The sequence below is a fragment of the Erythrolamprus reginae genome, chromosome 3 (genome assembly GCF_031021105.1).
Source record: "Erythrolamprus reginae isolate rEryReg1 chromosome 3, rEryReg1.hap1, whole genome shotgun sequence".
Lineage (NCBI taxonomy): Eukaryota > Metazoa > Chordata > Lepidosauria > Squamata > Dipsadidae > Erythrolamprus > Erythrolamprus reginae.
The window spans coordinates 50,619,259-50,641,867 of record NC_091952.1 but is presented as its reverse complement, the minus strand read 5'-3'; the positions used below and the strand labels follow the sequence as shown (position 1 = coordinate 50,641,867).

The 22,609-nt window shown below is 38.5% G+C and overlaps 2 protein-coding genes across 5 annotated transcripts in view; both read left to right on the top strand.

The window, feature by feature from the left end:
- Positions 1-22,609, top strand: part of FKBP5 (FKBP prolyl isomerase 5) — a 1,202,894-nt gene that overhangs the window by 224,709 nt on the left and 955,576 nt on the right. The window lies entirely within an intron of this gene.
- FGD2 (FYVE, RhoGEF and PH domain containing 2) overlaps positions 4,486-22,609 on the top strand; it is a 33,269-nt gene continuing 15,145 nt past the window's right edge. For 2 of the 4 annotated variants that reach the window (XM_070745226.1, XM_070745223.1), the window contains exons 1-9: positions 4,572-4,678; positions 8,672-8,996; positions 11,376-11,456; positions 12,633-12,781; positions 15,990-16,146; positions 18,110-18,248; positions 18,544-18,602; positions 18,825-18,971; positions 19,924-20,016. In XM_070745226.1, the coding sequence (XP_070601327.1) occupies positions 4,605-4,678; positions 8,672-8,996; positions 11,376-11,456; positions 12,633-12,781; positions 15,990-16,146; positions 18,110-18,248; positions 18,544-18,602; positions 18,825-18,971; positions 19,924-20,016 (1,224 nt within the window). In that variant the 5' untranslated portion in view covers positions 4,572-4,604. Of the gene's footprint in view, positions 4,679-5,664; positions 5,724-8,671; positions 8,997-11,375; positions 11,457-12,632; positions 12,782-15,989; positions 16,147-18,109; positions 18,249-18,543; positions 18,603-18,824; positions 18,972-19,923; positions 20,017-22,609 lie in introns of those variants that run through there. The other 2 variants (XM_070745224.1, XM_070745225.1) reach the window with 2 other exon arrangements.

Sequence of the window (22,609 nt, the reverse complement as noted above, 5' to 3'; positions counted from 1 at the left end):
ACCTCAGAGACAAAACACGCGTAGAAAGGCCGAAAGGCAAATCGGAACGCGAAGGGAGGGTTGCAACTATCGCGTTTGCCTCCTATTGCCCAGAGAAGGGAAAGCTTGTGGGCTCTGATCTTGCAGGAGCGAGGCCGACTACGGGATTTTTCTGCTATATTGATTCAATTGAAAAGGAAAATTACTATTGCTGATAGCCTTCTCATCGTTCCTATCACCCGTCTCCTTCCGCTTATGACTGTAACTTGTTGCTTATATCCTTACGGTTTATATTAATAGAGTCCCTAAGGAGTTGGCCGGCATAAAAACCAAATAGAAAAATAGATGGATGGATGGATGGATGGATGGATGGATGGATGGATGATAGATAGATAGATAGATAGATAGATAGATAGATAGATAGATACATAGATAGATACATAGATAGATAGATACATAGATAGATAGATACATAGATAGATTCCTTGTTGCTTGTTTTTATTTATTTATTTATTCTTTGTCCAATATACAATACATATGGAAGAGAATAGACATTAAGTAATATATATGACGATAGAAAGTAAAAAGAAGAGAAGTAGATGGGAGGGAGAGAGTATATATGATATAAGAGATGAGAGAATATATATAGATATAGATATATAGATATAGATAAGGAGAGAATATATATGACATATGAGATAAGGAAAGACAATTGGACAGGGGACGATAGGCACATCAGTGCACTTATATACGCCCCTTACTGGCCTCTTAGGAACCTGGAGAGGTCAATCGTGGAGAGTCTAAGGGAGAAGTGTTGGGGGTTGGGAGTTGACACTGTTTGTTTGTTTATTTATTTTGTCCAATGCACAATAATACACAATGAAGATTATAGAGGTTATACTCGAGTAAAATATATTAGAGAAAGAATAGAAGTGAAAATTTAGGAATAGAATATATCAATTAGAGAATAGAAGGATATTATGATAGTAGTATAAGAAGAACAGAATAGAAGAATAGTAGATACGATATTGGAGAGACAATAGGACGGGACGGGAGGCACACTAGCGCTCTTATGCAATCTTCGGAGAGGGTCAGCATACAAATGTAATAAATAAATAAATAAACAAATTTCCGCGAAGTAGAGATGCGGAAGTAAATACACCATTTTTGGTTATGGACAGTATCACAAGGCATCCCTTAACACTTTAAACCCCTAAATTACCATTTCCCATTCCATTAACAACCATTTACTCGCCATTATTACTGGTACTCGCCATTGAATAGTGATCCTGATATTTATAAACATAATTATTAACAATAATCAATTTTTTTTGTTATTTATTTGCAAAAATTATTAGTTTGGCGATGACGTATGACGTCATCGGATGGAAAAAACTGGTATAGGAAAAAAATGTGAAGTATTTTTTAATTAATATTTTTTTGAAAACCCGTGGTATAGGCTATTCACAAAGTTCGAACCCGCGAAAATCGAGGGAACACTGTACTGCTTTGGGACAACCGAAGGGGAATTTAGCACCAACATCTGAGGCACCACGCCAATTATTTGACATTGCTATGTGGCTTCAGTCTGCAAAGGAGGCCATGAAAAAAAAAATTTCATGCAAAAAATGTAAAGGATCACTGAAGCACCAAGGTCAAATACAAGTCAAATACAGTGCTACCTTTACTTACGAAGTTAATTCACTCCGTGACCAGGTTCTTAAGTAGGAAAGTTTATAAATAGAAGCAATTTTCCCCATGGGAATCAATGTAAAAGCAAATAATGTGTGTGATTGGGGAAACCACAGGGAGGGTGGAGGCCCTTTTTCCTCCCAGGAGATTCCTAGAGAGGCCCCACGGAGGCTTCTCCCTGCCTTTTCCGGCCATTTCCTCCCAGGAGATTCCTAGAGAGGTCCCACAGAGTCTTCTCCCTGCTTTTTCCAGTTACAGTTTCGGAGGTTCAGGATTGTAAGTGGAAAATGATTCTTGAGAAGAGGGAAAAAATCTTGAACACTCTGTTCTTATCTAGAAAAGTTCGTATATAGAGGCATTTGTAGGTTGAGATACCACTGTACATAAGAAGATAACAAATCCTTTCTTTGATGCTGCCCTCTGAGGTCAGATGTGTGAAAATGCAGATACTGCAAGGATTTTGTTTTTCCTCCTCCCCCCTTTTTTTTTGCTATGGAGAGTTCAGCATCTGCCCAGTAGTTGGGGTTTGTGGGGAAGGATAAAGAGGAGAACGAGATTACTTTTAGAATAGAATAATTTTTTTTTATTGGCCAAGTATGCTTGGACACACAAGGAATTTGTCTTTGGTGCATATTTTATTAATTTATTTATTTATCGGACTTAAATGCCACCCTTCTCCAAAGCGTCACGGCATGTGTTCTCAGTGTAAATAAAAGACAAGAGACATTTGTCGAGAATCATGACATACAACACTAAATGATTGTTAAGTGCATGATTGGTAAGTGCACTAAATGATTGATTGATTGATTGATTTGATTTGATTTGTATGCCGCCCCTCTCCGTAGACTCGGGGCGGCTCACAGCATACAATAAAACAATTCATAACAAATCTAATAAAATTTAAAAAACATTTTAAAAAACTATTATTAAAACAGACATACACACAAACATACCATACATAAATTGTATAGGCCCGGGGAGGATGCTTCAGTTCCCCCATGCCTGATGGCAGAGGTGAGTTTTAAGGAGTTTACGGAAGGCAAGGAGGGTGGGGGCACTTCTAATCTCCGGGGGGAGCTGGTTCCAGAGAGTCGGGACCGCCACAGAGAAGGCTCTTCCCCTGGGACCCGCCAGATGACATTGCTTAGTCGAAGGGACCCGGAGAAGGCCAACTCTGTGGGACCTAATTTTGGGGAAATCTGTGGTTTTTAATACGTTCTTAATTTTTTTAAATGTTTACTTAAGATTTTTTTTTTAAAATTCTTTAATTTTACACTGCTGTGAATCATGTCAGTGAGGTGAGTAGTTATACACATTTGAGAAATAACAATATATAGTCAACAATATATAGTCAACAATATAATAGATCAAGCCCTTTGAACTATGGTGGTGGAAAAGACTCCTGCAAGTCCCTTGGATTGCAAGACGATCAACCAGTCCGTCCTAGAGGAGATCAACCCTGACTGCTCTTTAGAAGGCCAGATCCTGAAGATGAGACTCAGATACTTTGGCCACTTAATGAGACAGAAGGGCTCACTGGAGAAGAGCCTAATGCTGGGAACGATTGAGGGCAAAAGAGGAAGGAGATGGTAGAGAATGAAGTGGCTGGATGGAGTCACTGAAGCAATCGGTGTGACCTTAAACGGTCTCTTGCATGTGGTAGAGGACACGAAGGCCTGGAGGAAAGCTGTCCATGTGGTCGTGATGGGTCAGATATGACTTCACAACTAACAGCAAAGTGGTAATAGAAATTATTAGACTTTCAAACCATATTTCCTCACCTTATTTCAGTTCTGGCTTATATTATAGACTATTGCTCTCCAATGATAGTTCTGTATCGGTCAGCCTGTCCTTACTCCAATCTGCAAAATGGGAATAAGCACATATTTTTGTACACAGTTCTCAGGTTCCCACAGGAAAATGGTTACAGTTTTACTGTTCAGATTGTTAAAATATCATCTTTCCCCATATTTTCATTTTGCAACAAATCTGAGCCTTGGTGGCGCAGTGGTTAGAGTGCAGGACTGCAAGCTGTTTCTGCTGACTGCTGGTTGTAGTTCACCAGTTCAAATCTCACCAGGCTCAAGGTTGATTCAGCCTTGATTCAGAGGTGGGTAAAATGAGGACCCAGATTGTTGGGGGCAATATGCTGACTCTGTAAATCGCTTAGAGAAGGCTGTAAAGCACTGTGAAGTCTAACTGCTATTGCTATCTTCAATTAGAATATACCTTGTACTATGTTCCAATAACATATCACTAATTTTAATTCCAGGTTTTTTTAGTGTTCCTTATGAGTAGCTTCTGTTGTGTCAAAAGCACTTACAGTTTTGTTAGTAGACAGTTCAATAGTTAATGAATTGTCTGTCTATTCAGGTTATATACCCTGAAGTCATATGGTGTATCTCCAGTGTTTGAAAGATTTAAATTTTCATCTATCCAATCAATGTCTGGATTTAAAAGATAAACTGCAAAACCCTGTAAAAACATATTTAATATATAGGCATGTATAATTAATTCTATAATATAGTTTGCCCCAGGCAAGCTCTTTTTTTCCTGTCTCTCTGGTGGCATTAGATTGTATATAATTTTGATAGATAAATAAATGAAAACTTAATAATATAACAGAACCACATCCATGAATCAAGACAGACCCAATGGTAAATGAACAGAAAAGTTAATACATTATAATTAATGCAAAATATATTTTGTGACACTCTGCATTTTCATCCTTTCTCTTACAGTTTTGCCCTCAGTACTTCCTCAAAAGCTTCCTGTTTATAGGATGTAATTTACAAGAAGCCTTTCTTGTCTCCCAGAGAAAGAGACAATTTGTAGATTGTTCACTTGGTTATACAATCCTAATCAGTTTTTTTTAAAAAATGCAGCTATTTCTCAGAAAAGTTCCAACTAAGAGACCATAAAGAAGAATAAGGATGATGGAGGAGGAGAAACAGAAGCTTCAAGAAACTTCAGTGGTCAATCTGGTGCATATATTTGAGAACTTCAGGTACAAAGGATTTTGGGAACTGTTGTAATGTCAGGGTTGAAGGCCAGATGAACAAGAAAGAGCTCAAATAGTGGAAAATTGAAATATAGGATTCATCTCGTAGGAGAAAATGCTTTGAAGTCAGACAATTGTGGTACACAAATATAGCTTTCCTCTTTGGAAACATGATAAGGACTATTTTTTTCCTTGGTGCATTAAACCATGGAGTATAGACCTGCATACAAATTATTTAAATAATTTGGATATTTGACTATAATAAAGGTCTGATGTGAATGTTCTTTAAATTACGTTAGCCTCAAGAAGTTTGCTTCCCTGCTATGAAATGGTATATTCAATGTATACTGTACTACGTAGTTTTTATGGTGTGGTTTCCAAATCTGTCCTTAATTTTCTGCTGCCTTATAGTAGAACATATCTGAAAACTCTGTTTCTCATACTTGATACTTATTTCTCAACTAACTAGAATTTGCCATGAAATTAGCTGGATCTAGTCTTTTTATTTGGATATTTTGCCCACATTATTTGAATATTGAGAAGAGAGAGAAAAAAGAGGTTTGGGAACAGCAACTGTATTACTGTGCAGGAAGAATGGGTTAGCAAACTTAATTCCTTCCAGTTGCCAGAGTTTTGTAGACTAGGTCTGGTATCCAGGTCGAATACATTTTTGAAATTTTATTGTATGACCTAGAAGTCCCCATATTTATTTATCTGGTTTGGCTGATCTGGAACCTGAGTACAGTTTTCTTGTTGCTTGTGAACTGTGGTTTGCTCTTTAAAGTGAAACTTTGGTAAAAGGAAATAATTACTGACTCCGGGAAAAGTTGAGGAAGCTTAAGTACATTATGAAAATTTTAAAACAGAAAAGAGGATGTAGTCCTTGGGAGTAACACTCAGTTTGGAAAAAGAAGTGCAGCTTTATTTTTGCATAGGCTGATCTTATCTCTAAGAGACATAAACAGAAAATCTGATGACTAGAAAAGAAAAAAGAGAGCGGAGTGCATTTCTGAGGATCCTCCACCCCATGTCTACTCTTTCATATTATAAGGTAGCTTTGGGAATTGGTTACTTTCATTCTTTATGATATTTAGCTGCATTCTTTCATTTGTGATCCCACTATATAAAGCGCTGGGGAGACCGCATTTGGAATATTGTGTTCAGTTCTGGAGACCTCACCTACAAAAAGATATTGACAGAATTGAATGGGTCCAAAGATGGGTTACAAGGTGGAAGGTCTTAAGCATAAAACTTATCAGGAAAGACTTAACGAACTCAATCTGTATAGTCTGGAGGGCAGAAAGAAAAGGGGGGACATGATCGAAATCTTAAAATATGTTAAAGGGTTAAATAAGGTTCAGGAGGGAAGTGTTTTTAATAGCAAGGAGAACACAAGAACAAGGGGGCACAATCTGAGGTTAGTTGGGGAAAAGATCAGAAGCAACGTGAGAAAATATTATTTTACTGAAAGAGTAGTAGATCCTTGGAACAAACTTCCAGCAGACGTGGTTGGTAAATCCACAGTAACTGAATTTAAACATGCCTGGGATAAACATATATCCACCCTAAGATAAAATACAGGAAATAGTATAAGGGCAGACTAGATGGACCATGAGGTCTTTTTCTGCTGTCAGTCTTCTATGCTTCTATGTTTCATTTATTCACAAGCAAGTCACAGTATATGGCATCAAGCAGAACTTAGTTCTAAACTGGATAATGCCTCACTAAACTTGATGAGACTTAGTTTTGTGTAGGGAGTATAGTACTTTATACTAAGGTAAACATTTTTGGAATTAAAAATCAATATTATTAACTGCAAAAATGACATAATTTCAAATACAGATATTTATGAAATTACAAATAGTAAAAGTGATATTAAATGGTGTTCTGCATGTTATCTTCATTTAAGTGATACCTGCTACAATATATGTGGGCAACATTACAATTGTTTATATTTTACTTTTCAGCACAGAATCTTATCAGAAGGTATCAGTAACAATGACAAATTTCCATATTATACCCTGCATATTTTGCCTTAGAGATCCATCTGTAGTCTCTCTCAGGGCTTTACATTTTTGGGGGTGTTACTGCATGATGTGAGGGGAGTGGGCAAAATACAAGCAACAAATTAATTAATGGAGGTTTGCTGGGTGATTTTGGGTTTAGTTATCCTCTCCCAGCCCATCCTACACAAAATCGGGGGGGGGGGGAGGAAAGAGGTGGTGCTATATATTAAATTTTGAATTTCTCAATGAAAATCTAAAGATATCCAGATTTACTGTTAACATGTTTACATATTTCCTCTCCCAATATAGCTCTCATGATATGGCTCTAACGTTATAATGTATTTACTTATAATGTTCTACAGCAGGAGAATTAAACTCAATTTCATTGAAGAACATATCAGGATTGTATTTATTTATTTATTTATTTATTTACTTACTTACTTACTTACTTACTTACTTACTTACTTACTTACTTACTTACTTACTGGATTTGTATGCCGCCCCTCTCCATAGACTCGGGGCGGCTAACAACAGTAATAAAAACAGCATATAAACAATCCAATATTAAAACAGTTAAAAACCCTTATTATAAAACCAAACATACATACAGACATACCATGCATAAAACTGTAAAGGCCTAGGGGGAAAGAGTATCTCAGTTCCCCCATGCCTGGCAGCAGAGGTGGGTTTTAAGAAGCTTACGGAAGGCAAGGAGGGTGGGGGAAATTCTAATCTCTGGGGGGAGTTGGTTCCAGAGGGCCGGGGCCGCCACAGAGAAGGCTCTTCCCCTGGGTTCCGCCAAGTGACATTGTTTAGTTGACGGGACCCGGAGAAGACCCACTCTGTGGGACCTAACTGGTCGCTGGGATTTGTGCGGCAGAAGGCGGTCCCTGAGATTTGACCTCAGGGGGGCAAGGGGGGCACGGCAAGCTTAACATGACTCATGTCAGGGCACCTGTGGTGGCCCGAGTGCTGTGTCAGTGAAAAGGAATGACCCTCTGCTTTCACTGGCAGAGGGTTGCAGGAGACCATCCCAGCTGAAAATGGAGCTCCCATTTTTGCTGGCAAAGGCACCATGAGGTGATCTTTTCCTGTTCCCGTGTGGCCCCGCAAACCAGATCTAAGCACCCCATGGTCCGGATCCAGCCCGTGCACCTTGAGTTTGATACCACTGTTCTACAGTTTCTCCAAACTTCATTTTGTATGATTAAAGAAACAATAGGCAGTTTTAGATTTTCTGTGTCAATTGGAGTTTGTTATGTCGGGTGGGCGAAGAGGCTGGGGACAGCCTCTGAAGAGGTTTCATACAACAACTCTTTATTCCAACTACCGGTATGTACAAGATCCGGTAAAGAGCCAGTCTGACAGCTGACAGGGACAGGTGTCTCAGCCAATCATCAGTCTGCATTTTCCTGCTTAAACAGAGGACCTGGTTGTAAACAGGCACTCTTGACGTGTAACAGATTTGTTCTTCTGAATTCTAAAACCAAAAACAAGCTGGATTGAGCTACTCCTTGGATCTCTGTGAAAAGGATTGGAGTACTTCTGCAGACAAAGATCTAATCCACAAACAGACCAGAAACTCTTTACAAAGTTGCATTTTCAAGGATTACCAACAAAGATGGAACAATAGTGTTCTCTTCTTTGTTCTTTTTTGATATCCAATAGTCAGTGGATGAAATTTCCCTATCTCAGAGACAGCATGATCTCATTCCTGCATATCATCCTGTTGACGAATCATGACTCTAGTTGCATGTTCAAAATTAGTAACCCTATCTATGCTGTTGGCCTCTTTAACCTTTCTTTGTTTTCAGTGATGAAATTTAAATTCCAACTATTTAATTCTGCCGTTAAATAAGTACGATTGCATTAAATATGCTATTAACTTATATAAAGGCATACATGTTTTGTTTTTGGTTTGGGCCTCCCTTTTTATTTTGAAGAAGTAAACAGAACAGAAAATTAAAAAAAACTGTTTTTTTTCTGTGGACAGGCCCTGTTGCAGTCCTGAGAAAGAACAGATCCTTCCTGGGTTGAGGTTTCAACTAACAACTCCAAGTCCTATGGCATCTTCCATGTTTCCCCCTCTGACACATGAAAAAGCTATGAGAGACATTAAGAAAGCTGCAGCTATACAGCCTGGCCAGGTGAAATGCAGTACAGAATCTCTAGAGCGTCAACAGCAAGCTCCTAAAATGCTCCCTGTCAAATGTCTCTCCTCTTTTCGAGGCAAGATCACTCTCAGCAACTGGAGGGCAAAACAAGCCTCAGATTCTCTGCCGTACTTCACCATGCAATCTGGAAGCAGCAAGAATCAGGTACAGTAATAGGTTATACCAAGGCACTATGGATATAGTGTACAGATTCTCCTATTGGGATTTGCAGATCAGGGATAGTCCATAAATATTCTTTGGATGGTACATAGAAAGGCTGTGGGACAATCAAGAATATTTTGTCATTATACACTTTGATAGTTGGGAATTAGAATTCTAATTCTAACTGTAATCCAAGTGAGACTACGCTTGGAATACTGTGTACACACCTCAAGAAGGATATAATGGAACTGGAAAAGGTGCAAAAATGGGCAACAAGAATGATAAAGGAAATGGAGCACCTCCCTTATGATACCAGGTTGCAACGCCTTGGTCTCTTCAGCCTTGAAAGATGGCGTTTAAAGGGTGACTTGATAGAAGTGTATAAAATTTATTTATTTATTTATTTATTCATTCATTTATTTATTTATTTATTTATTGGATTTGTATGCCGCCTCTCTCCGTAGACTCGGGGCGGCTAACAACAGTAATAAAAAACAGCATGTAAATCCAATACTAAAACAACTAAAAAATCCTTATTGTAAAACCAAACATCCATACAAACAAACATACCATGCATAAATTGTAAAGGCCTAGGGGGAAAGAATATCTCAGAAAGAAAATCATGCATGGGATAGAAAAGGTGGATAGAGAAAAATTATTTTCTCTATCACACAATACTAGGACAAGGGGGCACTCCCTAAAGTTCATAGGTAAGAAAATGAGGACAAATCAAGAGAAATATTTCTTCACCCAGAGGGTCGTTGGTTTATGGAATTCACTCCCAGAAGAGGTTGTGACAGCTGTCAGCCTTGATACCGTGTTTCCCCGATAGTAAGACCCCCCCGATTGTAAGACATATGGGGGGTTTCAGGGGGGTCGGCTAATATAAGCCATACCCCGAAAGTAAGACATATGTCTTACTTTCGGGGAAACACGGGGGGTATTGCCGCCGGGCCGATTGCCGAGCGGGGACGGGGCGCGGGAGGAGGCAGCGCTGCACCGGACCCCTCAGGCTGCTCCGCCCGGGATGGGGCTCCTCCCGAGCCCCCGTGCGCCCCTCTGGAGGAGCCCCATCCTGGGCGGAGCAGCCTGAGGGGTCCGGTGCGGCACTGCCTCCTCCCGTGCCCCGCCCCCGCTCGGCAATCGGCCCGGCCGCATTGCTGGCGTTCCAGGCGGGCCGCCCGGCATAAGCAGCGGTTTCGTGCCTCTCTTGCCGAGCGAGGACGGGGCGCGGGAGGAGGCAGCGCTGCCCCGGACCCCTCAGGCTGCTCCGCCCGGGATGGGGCTCCTCCCGAGCCCCCGTACGCCCCTCCGGAGGAGCCCCATCCCGAGCGGAGCGGCCTGAGGGGTCTGGTGCAGCGCTGCCTCCTCCCGCGCCCCGTCCCCGCTCGGCAATCGGCCCGGCGGCATTGCTGGCGTTCCAGGCGGGCCGCCCGGCAGTCCAGGTTTCATCATTCATTTATCTCGGCTTGGAAATTATGCGGGTCTTTCAATCCTGCTGCTTCTTTTTAGCTCCTTTCCTCCTTTTTTTCGGTGCCTTTCATCAGCTGATGGAACCCAAACATTGCAGACCCTGTGCTTTTCTGACTTACCCTCGTTAAGGATGGAAGGCTGAGTCAACTTTGAGCCTTCGGGAACGTGACCCTTTCAATTTTTTTCCAATATAAGACATACCCCGAAAGAAAGACATAGGGGGGCTTTGGGGGGGTAAAAAGAAAGTAAGACACTGCCTTACTATCGGGGAAACACGGTAGCTTCAAGGCAGGATTAGACAGATTCATGGATGCCAAATGTATCGGTGGTTATTGAAATGGATGTCCATGTGCCGCCTCTATGTTGGTTGAGGCAAGCAGGATTCCCTTGAGTACCATTTGTTGGGGGTCATGGGAAAGGGAGGGTCTTGCCTTCTCTTTCTGCTCAAGATCCCCATGGACAATTGGTGGGCCACTGTGTGACACAGAATACTGGACTCGATGGGCTTTGGCCTGATTCAGCATGGCTCTTCTTATGTTCTTAGAATTGACCAAATTAGAATTAATTAGAATTAGTTTTGTCCAAAATCAAATCATTGAGCTGTTTCCTATTTGCATTGGTAATAATAAATATTAGAAAATGATATCCCACTACAAATCATGTAGGTGACCTGATTTTACAACCATTTATAAAAGGATCATTGAAATTTATGAAGAATTTTAGATATTTCATGAAGGAAAATAATTATGATTACTATTGGATTACCACTGAATTACTACGTTAGCGATACAGTCTCAAAAGCTGAAAAAGCTGCATATATCACTAATGACATCTCACTTTATCAACATATTTTAAATGATTATGAATCATAGGTTTCCAAACCTATTTCTCTTTACTCTGTATTCACAGGAACCAGAGGAGAAAAAGATAGCTTTGGAGCTGCTGGAAACAGAACAGGCCTATGTGCTTCGCCTTCATCTTCTAGACCAGGTTGGTTGTCTGCTGTATTTCAGCTTTGTGCTGTCCACTATCCAAAACCTGAAAACAAACTACTTCCATGATTATTATTTTTCTTAATAACAATGCATGAAGATATAATAAGAATTGCCTCCTGGATATTTTCATCCTGTACAACTTATTTTTAAAAATTCTATAAATCTTGGATTTCTTTAGCAAGAAAGCAATTGTTAATTTTTAATCCCAAAGTTTTCACATAGTAAAAACAGAGCCCTTTCTGATATTCCACTGTCAAAGTAACTCCTAACTATTCTGCTAATGGGACCCCGTTGATTTGGAAAATTATATGAAAAATAAAAATCCTATCTGTCCCTTAGTCAATTCTGTCCCTGTATCTTATAATGCTTACCTAGTTATAGCTGAATGAGAAATTGAAGCAGGATAATTTCTTCTGCTCTGCTAAGGATTTTTTAAATATATATATATATATATATATATTTATTAAATTTTTCCATTTTTTAAAAAAAGTACATAATCATATTTACAGATGAATCTACATCATATATACATTCCTATTGACATTGTCTTTTAATTGCTTTTAGATTTCTTAATATTTTATTTCAATGCTTCTTTTAAGTTTCTTTTTTTTTGTCCATTGGTACCATTTTGTCCAAGTTTCATAATAGTCCAATTCTTTTCGATTATTAAGCTCCATTGTCAATCTGTCCATCTCTGCGCAGTCGTATATTTTCTTGATGATCTCATTGTCTTCAGGTATTTGTGGATTTTTCCAGTTCTGTGCAAATACAATCCTTGCAGCTGTTGTAATATGCAAGCTTAAATATTTTACATTTTTAGAATAGGTACCTCTCTGCTAAGGATTTTTATTTTTATGGTATCTTTTATTTTGTTTCTATTCCAGATGACCTTTACTTACTATTATAGTAATTATAACCACTATAATTCTATGTTATAATTAAAACAATTGGTATTTTAATTGCCGTAAGTGTAGAAAATTCTAATCCAAATTTCCTGATTTTTCTCTTCCCATGTTATCTTTTCCCCCTACTTTATGTTGTGCTTTTAACATCCAAGTCTGCAGACAGATGTTATTGATCTTACAGATGTTTCTGCAGGAGACTTGGGTTGAAAAGTAGGGTGAAGCATTGTAAAACTGTGTTTTTTCATTGACTAGAATGTTCCTTACAGGTGTTTTTCTCAGAGCTAATGAAAGAAGCCAGAACTACAAAGGCATTTCCGGAAGATGTAATAAAAATGATATTCTCTAATATCTCCTCCATTTACCAGTTCCATTCCCAGTTTTTCTTGCCAGAACTGAAAAAACGTATGGAGGACTGGTAAGTTATGAAATCAGCCTGCTTGTCTTTTTTTTTGCCCACTACTTTCCTGGAAAAATATAACAAATTTAATAGCTTGTTGAAAGCTAGACGTGAAAAAGATTCAAGTAGTTTAAGCTTGAATCACTGAGAATTTCATCTGAATACTTTGTCCAATCTTGAAAAACATCTTATGTATGGAGAAAGTTGTGTTATGGTACATGGTACATAATGCAACCTTCTAACTTAGTTTCTTTTTACATGTATATATAATTTTATAAAGAATTTCATTTATAATAGTAAAACCTATTACAAACTAAACTTAAAGAGAAGAGAATAGGAAGGAGTAAAAAGTGCAAGAAAAAAGAAAGAGTAGAAATAGAAAATAATACAGTATACTAAAGAGAAGACCAAGATATATAAATGTGACTTCCAACGATCACCATTCTCCCTTACAACTGTATAATCTCTTAATTAGAGGTTGAGTTGGGGCAATTGGATGGAGCTGAGCATTTACTGGCTGGATACCATTCTTGATGCCACGTGAAGTTTGCAGCAGATTTTTTTTCTTTGGCCCATAGGAGAGAAACATCTATTGCTCCTTAAAAACCCCTTTGTCGTCAGGCATGGGAGAACTGAGATATTCCCTTCCCCCTAGGCCTATACAATTTATGCATGGTATGCTTGTGTGTATGTTTGGGTTTTTTTAAAATAAGGGTTTTAAAAATTATTTTAAATATTAGATTTGTTACATGTTGTTTTATTATTGTTGTTAGCTGCCCCGAGTCTACGGAGAGGGGCGGCATACAAATCTAATAAATAAATAAATAAATTTTAGGATTGAACTTTCCAACTGGGAGGATGATCATCTTCACTACTAGGCTATCATGCCACTCACACATTCTATTTTCATCACAACAAGCACAAAGAGATTTAGTGACACTTTATCGTCTCAAAGGTTACAAACAATTATGCTTTCATTCCATATCCTACTTCTTATGTAAAACAAATCCCTAAATCTTTTCTGTGCTGGTATCAGCGGAAAGGCATGTCAGAAGTAACAACACATCTTCTTTTAACCTTGGTAAAATAAACCAACTTCATATTCATTCCTTTTACTTTTGTCAATATTAATCTTTATTTCATTCAAATATTGTTGTAGCATTTGATTTTCTGTTGGTTTCTTCTTTATCCTGTTACACAGAATTCTTTAAGTCTTTAACAAGCCTGTTTTGTAAATCTAATAGGAAAAAAGAATCCAAGTCATTTTCTTTGTTTGCCTCTTATATTTCTCTTTTAAATGTTAGAACTTCAGCAAGTTTCTTTTATAGATCCAGTGAAACATTCTTTTCTAAGTCCTTCTCTTGGCCTTGCAACTGTAAACCCATTTTTGATATAATCTCTATCTTGCCTAGTAAAATTTATTCTTTATATACTATGTGATGTTTTCAACAAAAAATTTTGGACATTGTCTAGCCATTATTACACAATGCTAATATGTGGCTTATATTTTCTGATTCTATTCTTCAAAAATCTTCCTTAATATTTTTATTCTTATAAATTTCTGAATAATTTTACAACTATATAAATGTTTCCTTTGTCTAAAACCTTAATCCCCCTAGTGTCGGTTTTTCAAATCAGAAAATTACTTATCTTTGTTATGCCTTAAAAACAAAACAATCTGTTTCCCATCATAAAATATTTATTCTTTATAATTAATAACAAAATGGTATTATAAATTTTAATTTTATCTGGATGTTTAGTCTACTTATAACTTTGTAAACTCAAAATTTTATTTAGTTTTTTTCTATTTATTACAGATTTGTTAAATTCTTAAGTTTATGGTTAATATTCTCTTTAATTTAGGATTACAGGTAGTTGAAAACAATGTTCCATTATTGTTTTCATATTTGCTCTTCCCAAAGTCTCTAATAGCTTAGAAATAGATAATGAGCAATTTCTGAAAATAATTAGAGCACGAGGTTTGCAAATCCTTTAAAAGTTTCAGGTGCCATTGTGAGCAAAATGGCTAATCCCATTGTTTCCTGGTGCTTAAACCCACAGAAAACCATTATTCTGTATTCTCTTCACAAGGAGAATATGGACCATATCCTGTGATCATCAGCTTCACTTTTATAGAACAATCTTCAGTACACTATACCTCCCTGAATGGCTACTTGGCTGATTATGTGTTGTTTTCACAGTAGACAGACAAAAGGATATTTTGACAAACAGTATTTTTAGAACATTGATACTAATGTTGCTATATTAGTGATACTATTTTTTATTTATTTAATGATTTGTTCCATCGGTTTGTATTCTTAAGTTCTATAAAAATAATATCCACAACAACAATTCACTTTTTATGAACACTCCTATAATGTAATGCAATTCATTGATTGATTTTGTGCCATCAACTTGGCATTAATCCATCATGACCATTCAGATTTTCTCTAGGATAGGATGCAATAGGCAAGTATTTTTAGTACATTTATCCTGGCACTTTGTAGATTTAAATTGATTTACATTATATTCCTATCTGTTGTGGTTAGCTCTGGCCCAGCTCCTGCCCCAAGGACTGTGGATGTGGGCGAGACATCCACATGCCACAGGCCTGTTTTGCTCCCGGTGGAATCTGCTGATGAAGGCTCCTCTGATCAAGAAGACATGAGTGACAGGGAGGAGGAGAGTGTGGCAGACAGTTCAGAAGGAGATCAATTATCTAGCTCCTCCTTGGATTCGGAACACTATCCATCCCTATTTATTTTGATAGGGCTCTCCCTTTAATAGCCTTTAATGCATACACCTCTGTAAGCTTCTGTTCTTAAGTGAGCAAATTTATATCTGTTTGTACAGAAGTACCCGCTATCTTCAACACTTGTTACCAGCTCTGAAAAGTGAAATACAATACTGTATATAGAAAGTTTCAACAAAAGAGAAAAACCAACACAAGTCATTTATTGCCTGTTTTCCTATTTGGAACATATTCAGCTGAAACCTACTGTAATCATTTCTGAAAAGAAATGAAAAGAAAAATAGTACTACAGTACTTTTCTGGGAAGTATTTTTCAGAAGCAAACAATTGCTTATTAAAAGATGAGTTATGTCCGGGTATGAGTCATAAAACCAGTGGTAGATGGAGCTGGATATTTCTCCAGGATTCCTAGTCTATTTTAGCCTCTTATTTTGTTGAGATACCAACAATGTTCTCTTACAATTTTTGCTACAGGGATTCCAATCCCAGAATTGGGGATATCATTCAGAAAGTGGCTCCTTTCCTGAAGATGTATAGTGAATATGTGAAGAACTTCAACAAGGCAATGCATCTGATCGATGTATGGTCAGAAAAAGCATTGCCATTCCAGGAACTCATCTCAACCATTCAGGTAAAATGGTTTCAGAGCTCATGATACAATTTGTTTTTTTTAAAATTCAGATTGCTTTTAATTTGATTAGCTATATATTTGTTCAGTTATATAACCTAGCGTGCATATATCTTACCTGAAATTTCTGGATTTACTGCTTTGAATATTAAGAATTTATAATTATTCTCAACCATTTCATAGTGGAAGGCTTAGATAGGTAGGCTTAGAATCCCTACCAATGCTTTCCAATGCAGGATAGAAGTACATTTTAAAAAGGTACAAAAATGAAGATAATTTTTTTTAAAAAAAGTCTATGTCTAAGATCTGTTAAGATAATTGGAAAGGAATCTCCTCTCCATTTATTATTGTTCTGAAATATTAAATTTCTCTTTTTTTTTCTCCATGGAATTAGGCTTGGGCTTAAGGAGGGAACTTCTGTTACCATTAAGAGTAGTTTTCTACATTTGTTCTCTGTGTGCATGTATAATGTACAGGGTCAGGGTATAGAGAAAATGTTAATCCTTTTCTACTCCATAGGATTCTCCCAGGAAGTCCCTTTTTATCAATTCAATTTCAAAACAGTTTATAATCATTTAAAATATTTTTTGTTGACACCAATTCATTTGCTTTAAAAAAACATAGTTGTTGCATATGTGGGAGAATTTTTGTTTGCAGAGAGGAATGACTAAGCCTTCCTTCAACAATTGTGTGCCTTCCCTTTTTGGTTATGTTCTTTAAAAAACTCAAAACCCAGTCTCCTCGCTGAAAACGTGCCTTAGTGTTGATGGTCTACAACTGTGATGACGAACCCATGAGACATGTCTCACAGGTGGCATGTGGAGCCATATCTGAGGGCATGTGAGGTGTTGTCCTATATCAGCTCCAGTGCACATGAGCACACTGGTCAGCTGATTTTCGGTATGTATTCCAGAGGGTGGGGTGGAGGCCATTCTCACGCTCCCCAAGCATCAGGAAAGCCTCCAGAGCTTATGGATGGCAAAAAACGGACCCAATGGGCCAACTGGAAGTTTGGAAACAAACTTCTGGTTATTTATTTATTTTATTTTATTTATTTATTTTGTCCAATACATAATACACATTGAAGAGAATAGATATGTAATAATATAAATAAAGAAAATAATAGAAGAAAAGATATAAAAGTATAGGTGAACATATTTGAAAGGAAGAAAAGATAAATGAGATAAGGAGAGACAATTGGACAGGGGACGGAAGGCACACTGGTGCACTTATGCACGCCCCTTACTGACCTCTAAGGAACCTGGAGAGGTCAATCATGGATAGTCTAAGGGAAAAATGTTGGGGGTTAGGGGTTGACACTACTGAGTCAGGTAATGGGTTCCACGCTTTGACAACTCGGTTGCCATTGGACCATTTTTTGCCCTCTCAAGGCTTCAGGAAAGCCCCCTGAAGCCTGGGGAGGGCAAAAAATGGTCAAATGGCCCAACTGGAAGTCCAGCAGCTTTAGTGAAGTCTGTGTACATGTGTAGGGGGGCAGCGCAGAGAGTTGTGCACACATGCATGGGGGAAGGAAATTGCATTATGAGTGTGGGTATGCATGTGTATACCATTATGCGCACACATGCCCTTTTGGCACCAGAACAAAAAAAGATTTGCCATTACTGGTCTAGAAGAAGAGATGTTAATTTTTCTTTCCTAACTGCAATTGCCTTTGAAAAAAGACAGGCTATATATATAGGAACTATATATAGGAATAAGGCATGAAGAATACCTTGAGGTGGTGGTGTCCACCTAGCTTGATACTGTTTGGCTATTGATTTTCTGATTGGGAAATTTGAGGATGAAATTTGAGGATGAAGTGAAGCTTATTCAGGAGCTATTTTCCAATTCATCAAAGGGAGCAAAGCAATAGGGTGGAAACAGAGTGTGTGTGTACAGATACTAATGAATCCTTCATTGTCCTGGTTTTACTTTCCTTTTCTCTAATTTTTATTGTCCTGCACAGAAACGGGAAGTGTCTGCTAATTTAACCTTGCGGCATCACATGTTGGAACCAATACAGAGAATTCCCAGATATGAACTCCTCCTGAAGGAATATATTCAGAAACTACCTTTGGAATCACCAGACAAGGAAGATGCAGAGAGTAAGAGTTTCGCTTTGGTCCCTTCTTTTAGAATGGGAGGGAAAAAAAGTGATAAAAGTTGTCAATCTTGCCTTTGAAACTATGCCTTCCCGTCTCCTTGCTGAATAATTTTAGGTGTTTTTTAGTGATCTTTCTAATATGTTTAGTGCTCTTCCTAATGCTGTTTAGTGCTCTTTCCAATGTGCCATAATTTGTCCAAACTATTCCTCTGTTGCTCAGGGTCACAACTTCTATATAGTATTGTGCATGAACTAACTGCATAAAAGAGTTGTAAGAATGCTATTATTTCTTGCAGACGCTTTGCAGATGATTTTCACAGCAGCTAAACATTCTAATGCTGCCATCGCTGAAATGGTGAGTGCTTAGCTCAAGGGGTGTCAAACTGAAGGCCCGGGGGCCGGATGTGTAACGTGCAGGCCACGCTCACCTCAGCTCCATCAAGAGGGCAATTGTCACGAAACATCACGTGACAGCAACGTGACATGGCGACTTTGACACCTCCTTCACTATAGGCAGGTATCTCAGTAGCCGAGTTACCGTTTTCATTTTGTGAATCTTTATTCCATGTTTCTGCAGGAACGACTCCAATACCTATGGGATGTATATCACAGGCTAGGCCTTGATGATGACATTGTCGATCCTTCTAATGAATTTATTAAAGAAGGATCCATTCAGAAAATCTCTTACCGGTTCAACAATACCTCAGAGAGATACCTGTTCCTGGTGATATATTTTTATTTCATTTATATGTTTCTTAAATTTATTTGCCACCTATCTCACCATAGGGCTACTCTAGGCAGCTAGTTTATTAGTTGTAAAGTGATGGAGCAAGAAGATTGTATCAGGTTTCCAAGGGGTCATCTCTCTGGCTTCCAAATTATTTGGAATGGGGCAATATTAAAAAAAAGAATATGGAAATTTTTTCCAAATCATGCCCTTCTGAGACATCACAAAATTGGTGCCCGCTTCCAGAATGGCACAAGGTGGCCTCTGTAGGAAAGCCATGAATCTAGGAGTGAAATGCTCCCAGTTCACTCATACCTACAGTGAAGGGCTACCAAAATTTTTACTACCACACTGTGGGCATGGCTTATGCAGGACGCCCTGTATTTTCTTTCAACATCTTTCAGTGCAAATTGGGTGCTCTGGGGTGGAGCTCCATTTTCACTACCCCACTGCATTCCCCCTCCCCGGTCTGGGCAGTAGCCCACCCCTGCCTGTCGGTCGTCGGAGAACTGGTCACAAAGGCAGCGCGAGGGTCCGCTTACCCAACCGGATATCCACATTTGGTTCTGTGCATGCGCAGAGTGTAAAATAACCTAAATGGAAATATTCAGGCGGGTAGGAGGAGCCTTATGCTGCCTTTGCGACCGGCTCTCTGAAAAGGTAGGGAAGAAATTTAAGATTGTCTCACTTTAATTTTCTTATCTATAAGAGGGTGTAGAGAGCTTTCAAGTTGCTGTTATATTTGCAAGCAATAGAGTTTCTATAGTCCTTGTGACCTCTGTTCCCTGACCTCTCTTAAGTTGAAGTGATGACACAAGATCTATAGGGAGAAAGGGGATTATGTTTTTATTCGGGTTTTTTTAATTAATAGCAATTCCTTTCAGTTTTGTCCATCTTTCTTCAAACACAATGTGGATTTGTAGGTTTGTTTTGTTTTTGCAACTTTTAGTTTAATAACCTGCTACTGTGCTGTGTACCAAAAGTCATTCAAATGGGTGCCGAATTTCAAGTGCGCAAACGGATTGATGTTAATGGCATGAAGGTCAGAATATTTTATTGTCTATTCATTTGTTTATTCAAGTCAATCTAGAAAACAGCTGTGATGTTGTGGAAGTTCCTTTGAGTAAGATTGGATAGAGTTGCAACTAGGACAGAGAATTCAAGTATTCAAAAGGAGGAAGAGAGAGAGGCCCCAAAACAAGTGAAGTGGGGGAAAAGGAAAAGGGGGGACATGATCGAAACATTTAAATATGTTAAAGGGTTAAATAAGGTTCAGGAGGGAAGTGTTTTTAATAGGAAAGTGAACACAAGAACAAGGGGACACAATCTGAAGTTAGTTGGGGGAAAGATCAAAAGCATTCACTATTTCACTGAAAGAGTAGTAGATCCTTGGAACAAACTTCCAGCAGATGTGGTTGGTAAATCCACAGTAACTGAATTTAAACATGCCTGGGATAAACATATATCCATCCTAAGATAAAATACAGGAAATAGTATAAGGGCAGACTGGATGGACCATGAGGTCTTTTTCTGCCGTCAGTCTTCTATGTTTCTATGTTTCTATGTTTCTAAGTGCTGAGTAGGACTTTGAAGATTTTTGAAGATAAATCTGCTTTAGAGCAGGGGTTTTTATCCACTGTTGACCTCTCCTGATTCCTAAGAGGGCATAAGTGCAATAGAGTGCCCTCCGACACCTGTCCTAATGTTTCTCTTTTACTAGTATCATGTATATAAATATTATTAAATCATTGTATACCCCCAATACATACTTGACAAAACAAACATATAAATAAATAAAAATAAGTAAGTAAGTAAGTAAGTAAGTAAATAAGTAAGTAATAAACAAACAAACAAACAAACAAACAAATAAATAAAGTTGTTATAGCACAGAATCTGATAGTTTAAAAATATTTCCAAGAGCCCCTGATCAAATGGCAGAAAATTGGTTGTGTTTGAGTGAACTTAGTTTCTCATGGAACTTCATCAAGTTGCCATGAAGAACATAGTTCGAAAAGTTTTACTTTAGAAAATGCAGGGATTGCTAGTCAATTTGCAACTGTACAGCTCCTTAAAGCAATGGAGTCTTTTCCTTAGGATCACTCAGCTATCCTATACATTTCTTGAAGTGCTCCCTAGAAAATATACTCTCCTGCTGTAACGGTATGTGAGATTGACCTTGAGAGACAGAGGGGAAAGTCATAGACTAAATAATGGTCAGATAAGAGGCCGCTCAATTTGCAGAAGGTGTGGTAAATGTCTCAGAATGGCGCATCACTGGTTTCTTGGACTGTAAAGAAGGGAAACAGAGATGTATTTTCAGACTGTAACCTTAGAATAAAGCTACCATAGAGCTAGTACTTCTGGGTGTCCTTCTTGTCTGGACTACCTTGTAAGGCTGATGCCAATCTTGCAAGTTTCAAATTACATCCGTTCCCTCTTGCCTTTACAGTCCAAGGAACTTCTGTGATATTTGCCTTTCCCCATTCCTTATGCAGACTCAACTGCCTCTTACCTGACTGTTGTCTTTTTGGCTCTTCCTCCTGCCTTCTAAGGTCATACCTCACATCTTCTGCCTCACATGTCCCAGTGACCAATTAGGACTCTTGGAGTCAGTCTCCTCCAGATCCCGTCGGCCAAACAATGCTGTTTGGCGGGACTGCGGGAGAGAGCCTTCTCTTCCCTGGTCCTCTGGAACCAACTCCCCCCAGAGATTTGTACTGCCCCCACTCCTCTCGCCTTTTGAAAAATGCTTAAAACACATTTATGTCAGCAGGCCTGGGGTCGCTGAATGATGGTTCTCAGCTCCAGCCATTAGTATATATGAGTGATGACTGTGTGCTGTTTTATTGGGTTAGGTTTTTTTACTTGTTCTTAGTTATTTATTCAGGTGTTTTAAATTTGTATCATGTTTTTACCATTGTAAGCTACCTTGAGTCTGCAAGGAGAACGGTAGCCTAGAAATCCAATCAATCAATCAATCAATCAATCAATCAATCAATCAATCAATCAATCAATCAATCAATAAATACCCAAATGCTATTCAAGTTGCTGAAGCGCATGCTCTAATAGGCTTGCTCTAGTGAGGGGAAAAGTGAAGTGAGTGCTAGATTGGAGGTTTGCCGGCTGACGGACACAGACAAGGCTTTTTGTTTAAACAGGAACCTTTATTTCTCTACTTCAGCACCACAGCTTCAACTCAGTAAAAGGAACAGCAACCTGGCCTTGACAGCTCCTTTTAGAGTGAAGCTGTCAAACAGCCAACCAATAGGAATGCTTTATTTTCCCACTCGTCGGCTTTCTTGCGCTTTAGCCAATCAGGCTCCAGCAGCAGCCTTTTAGGCGGGTCGTAAGTCAAGGTCTTAACAAAAGTGCAAGAAGCCAGCTTGACTTTTCTGGTGGGGTCGTAAGTCAAAGTCTTAACAGTAAAGTATTTCTTATTCCATTTGTTCCAAAAAATTGATGTTAAAAACACAACATATGATATCAGTAATAGAGAACTACAAACATTTGAACACAGCCATCCTTCAAAGGAGAAGTCAAGAGAACAGATTGAAAACGTTCTGATTATCTGAAAGTTGAGACCGTTCTGTGCCTATTCCACTTCACACCAGAAAATGATAATTTTCCAAACTGAA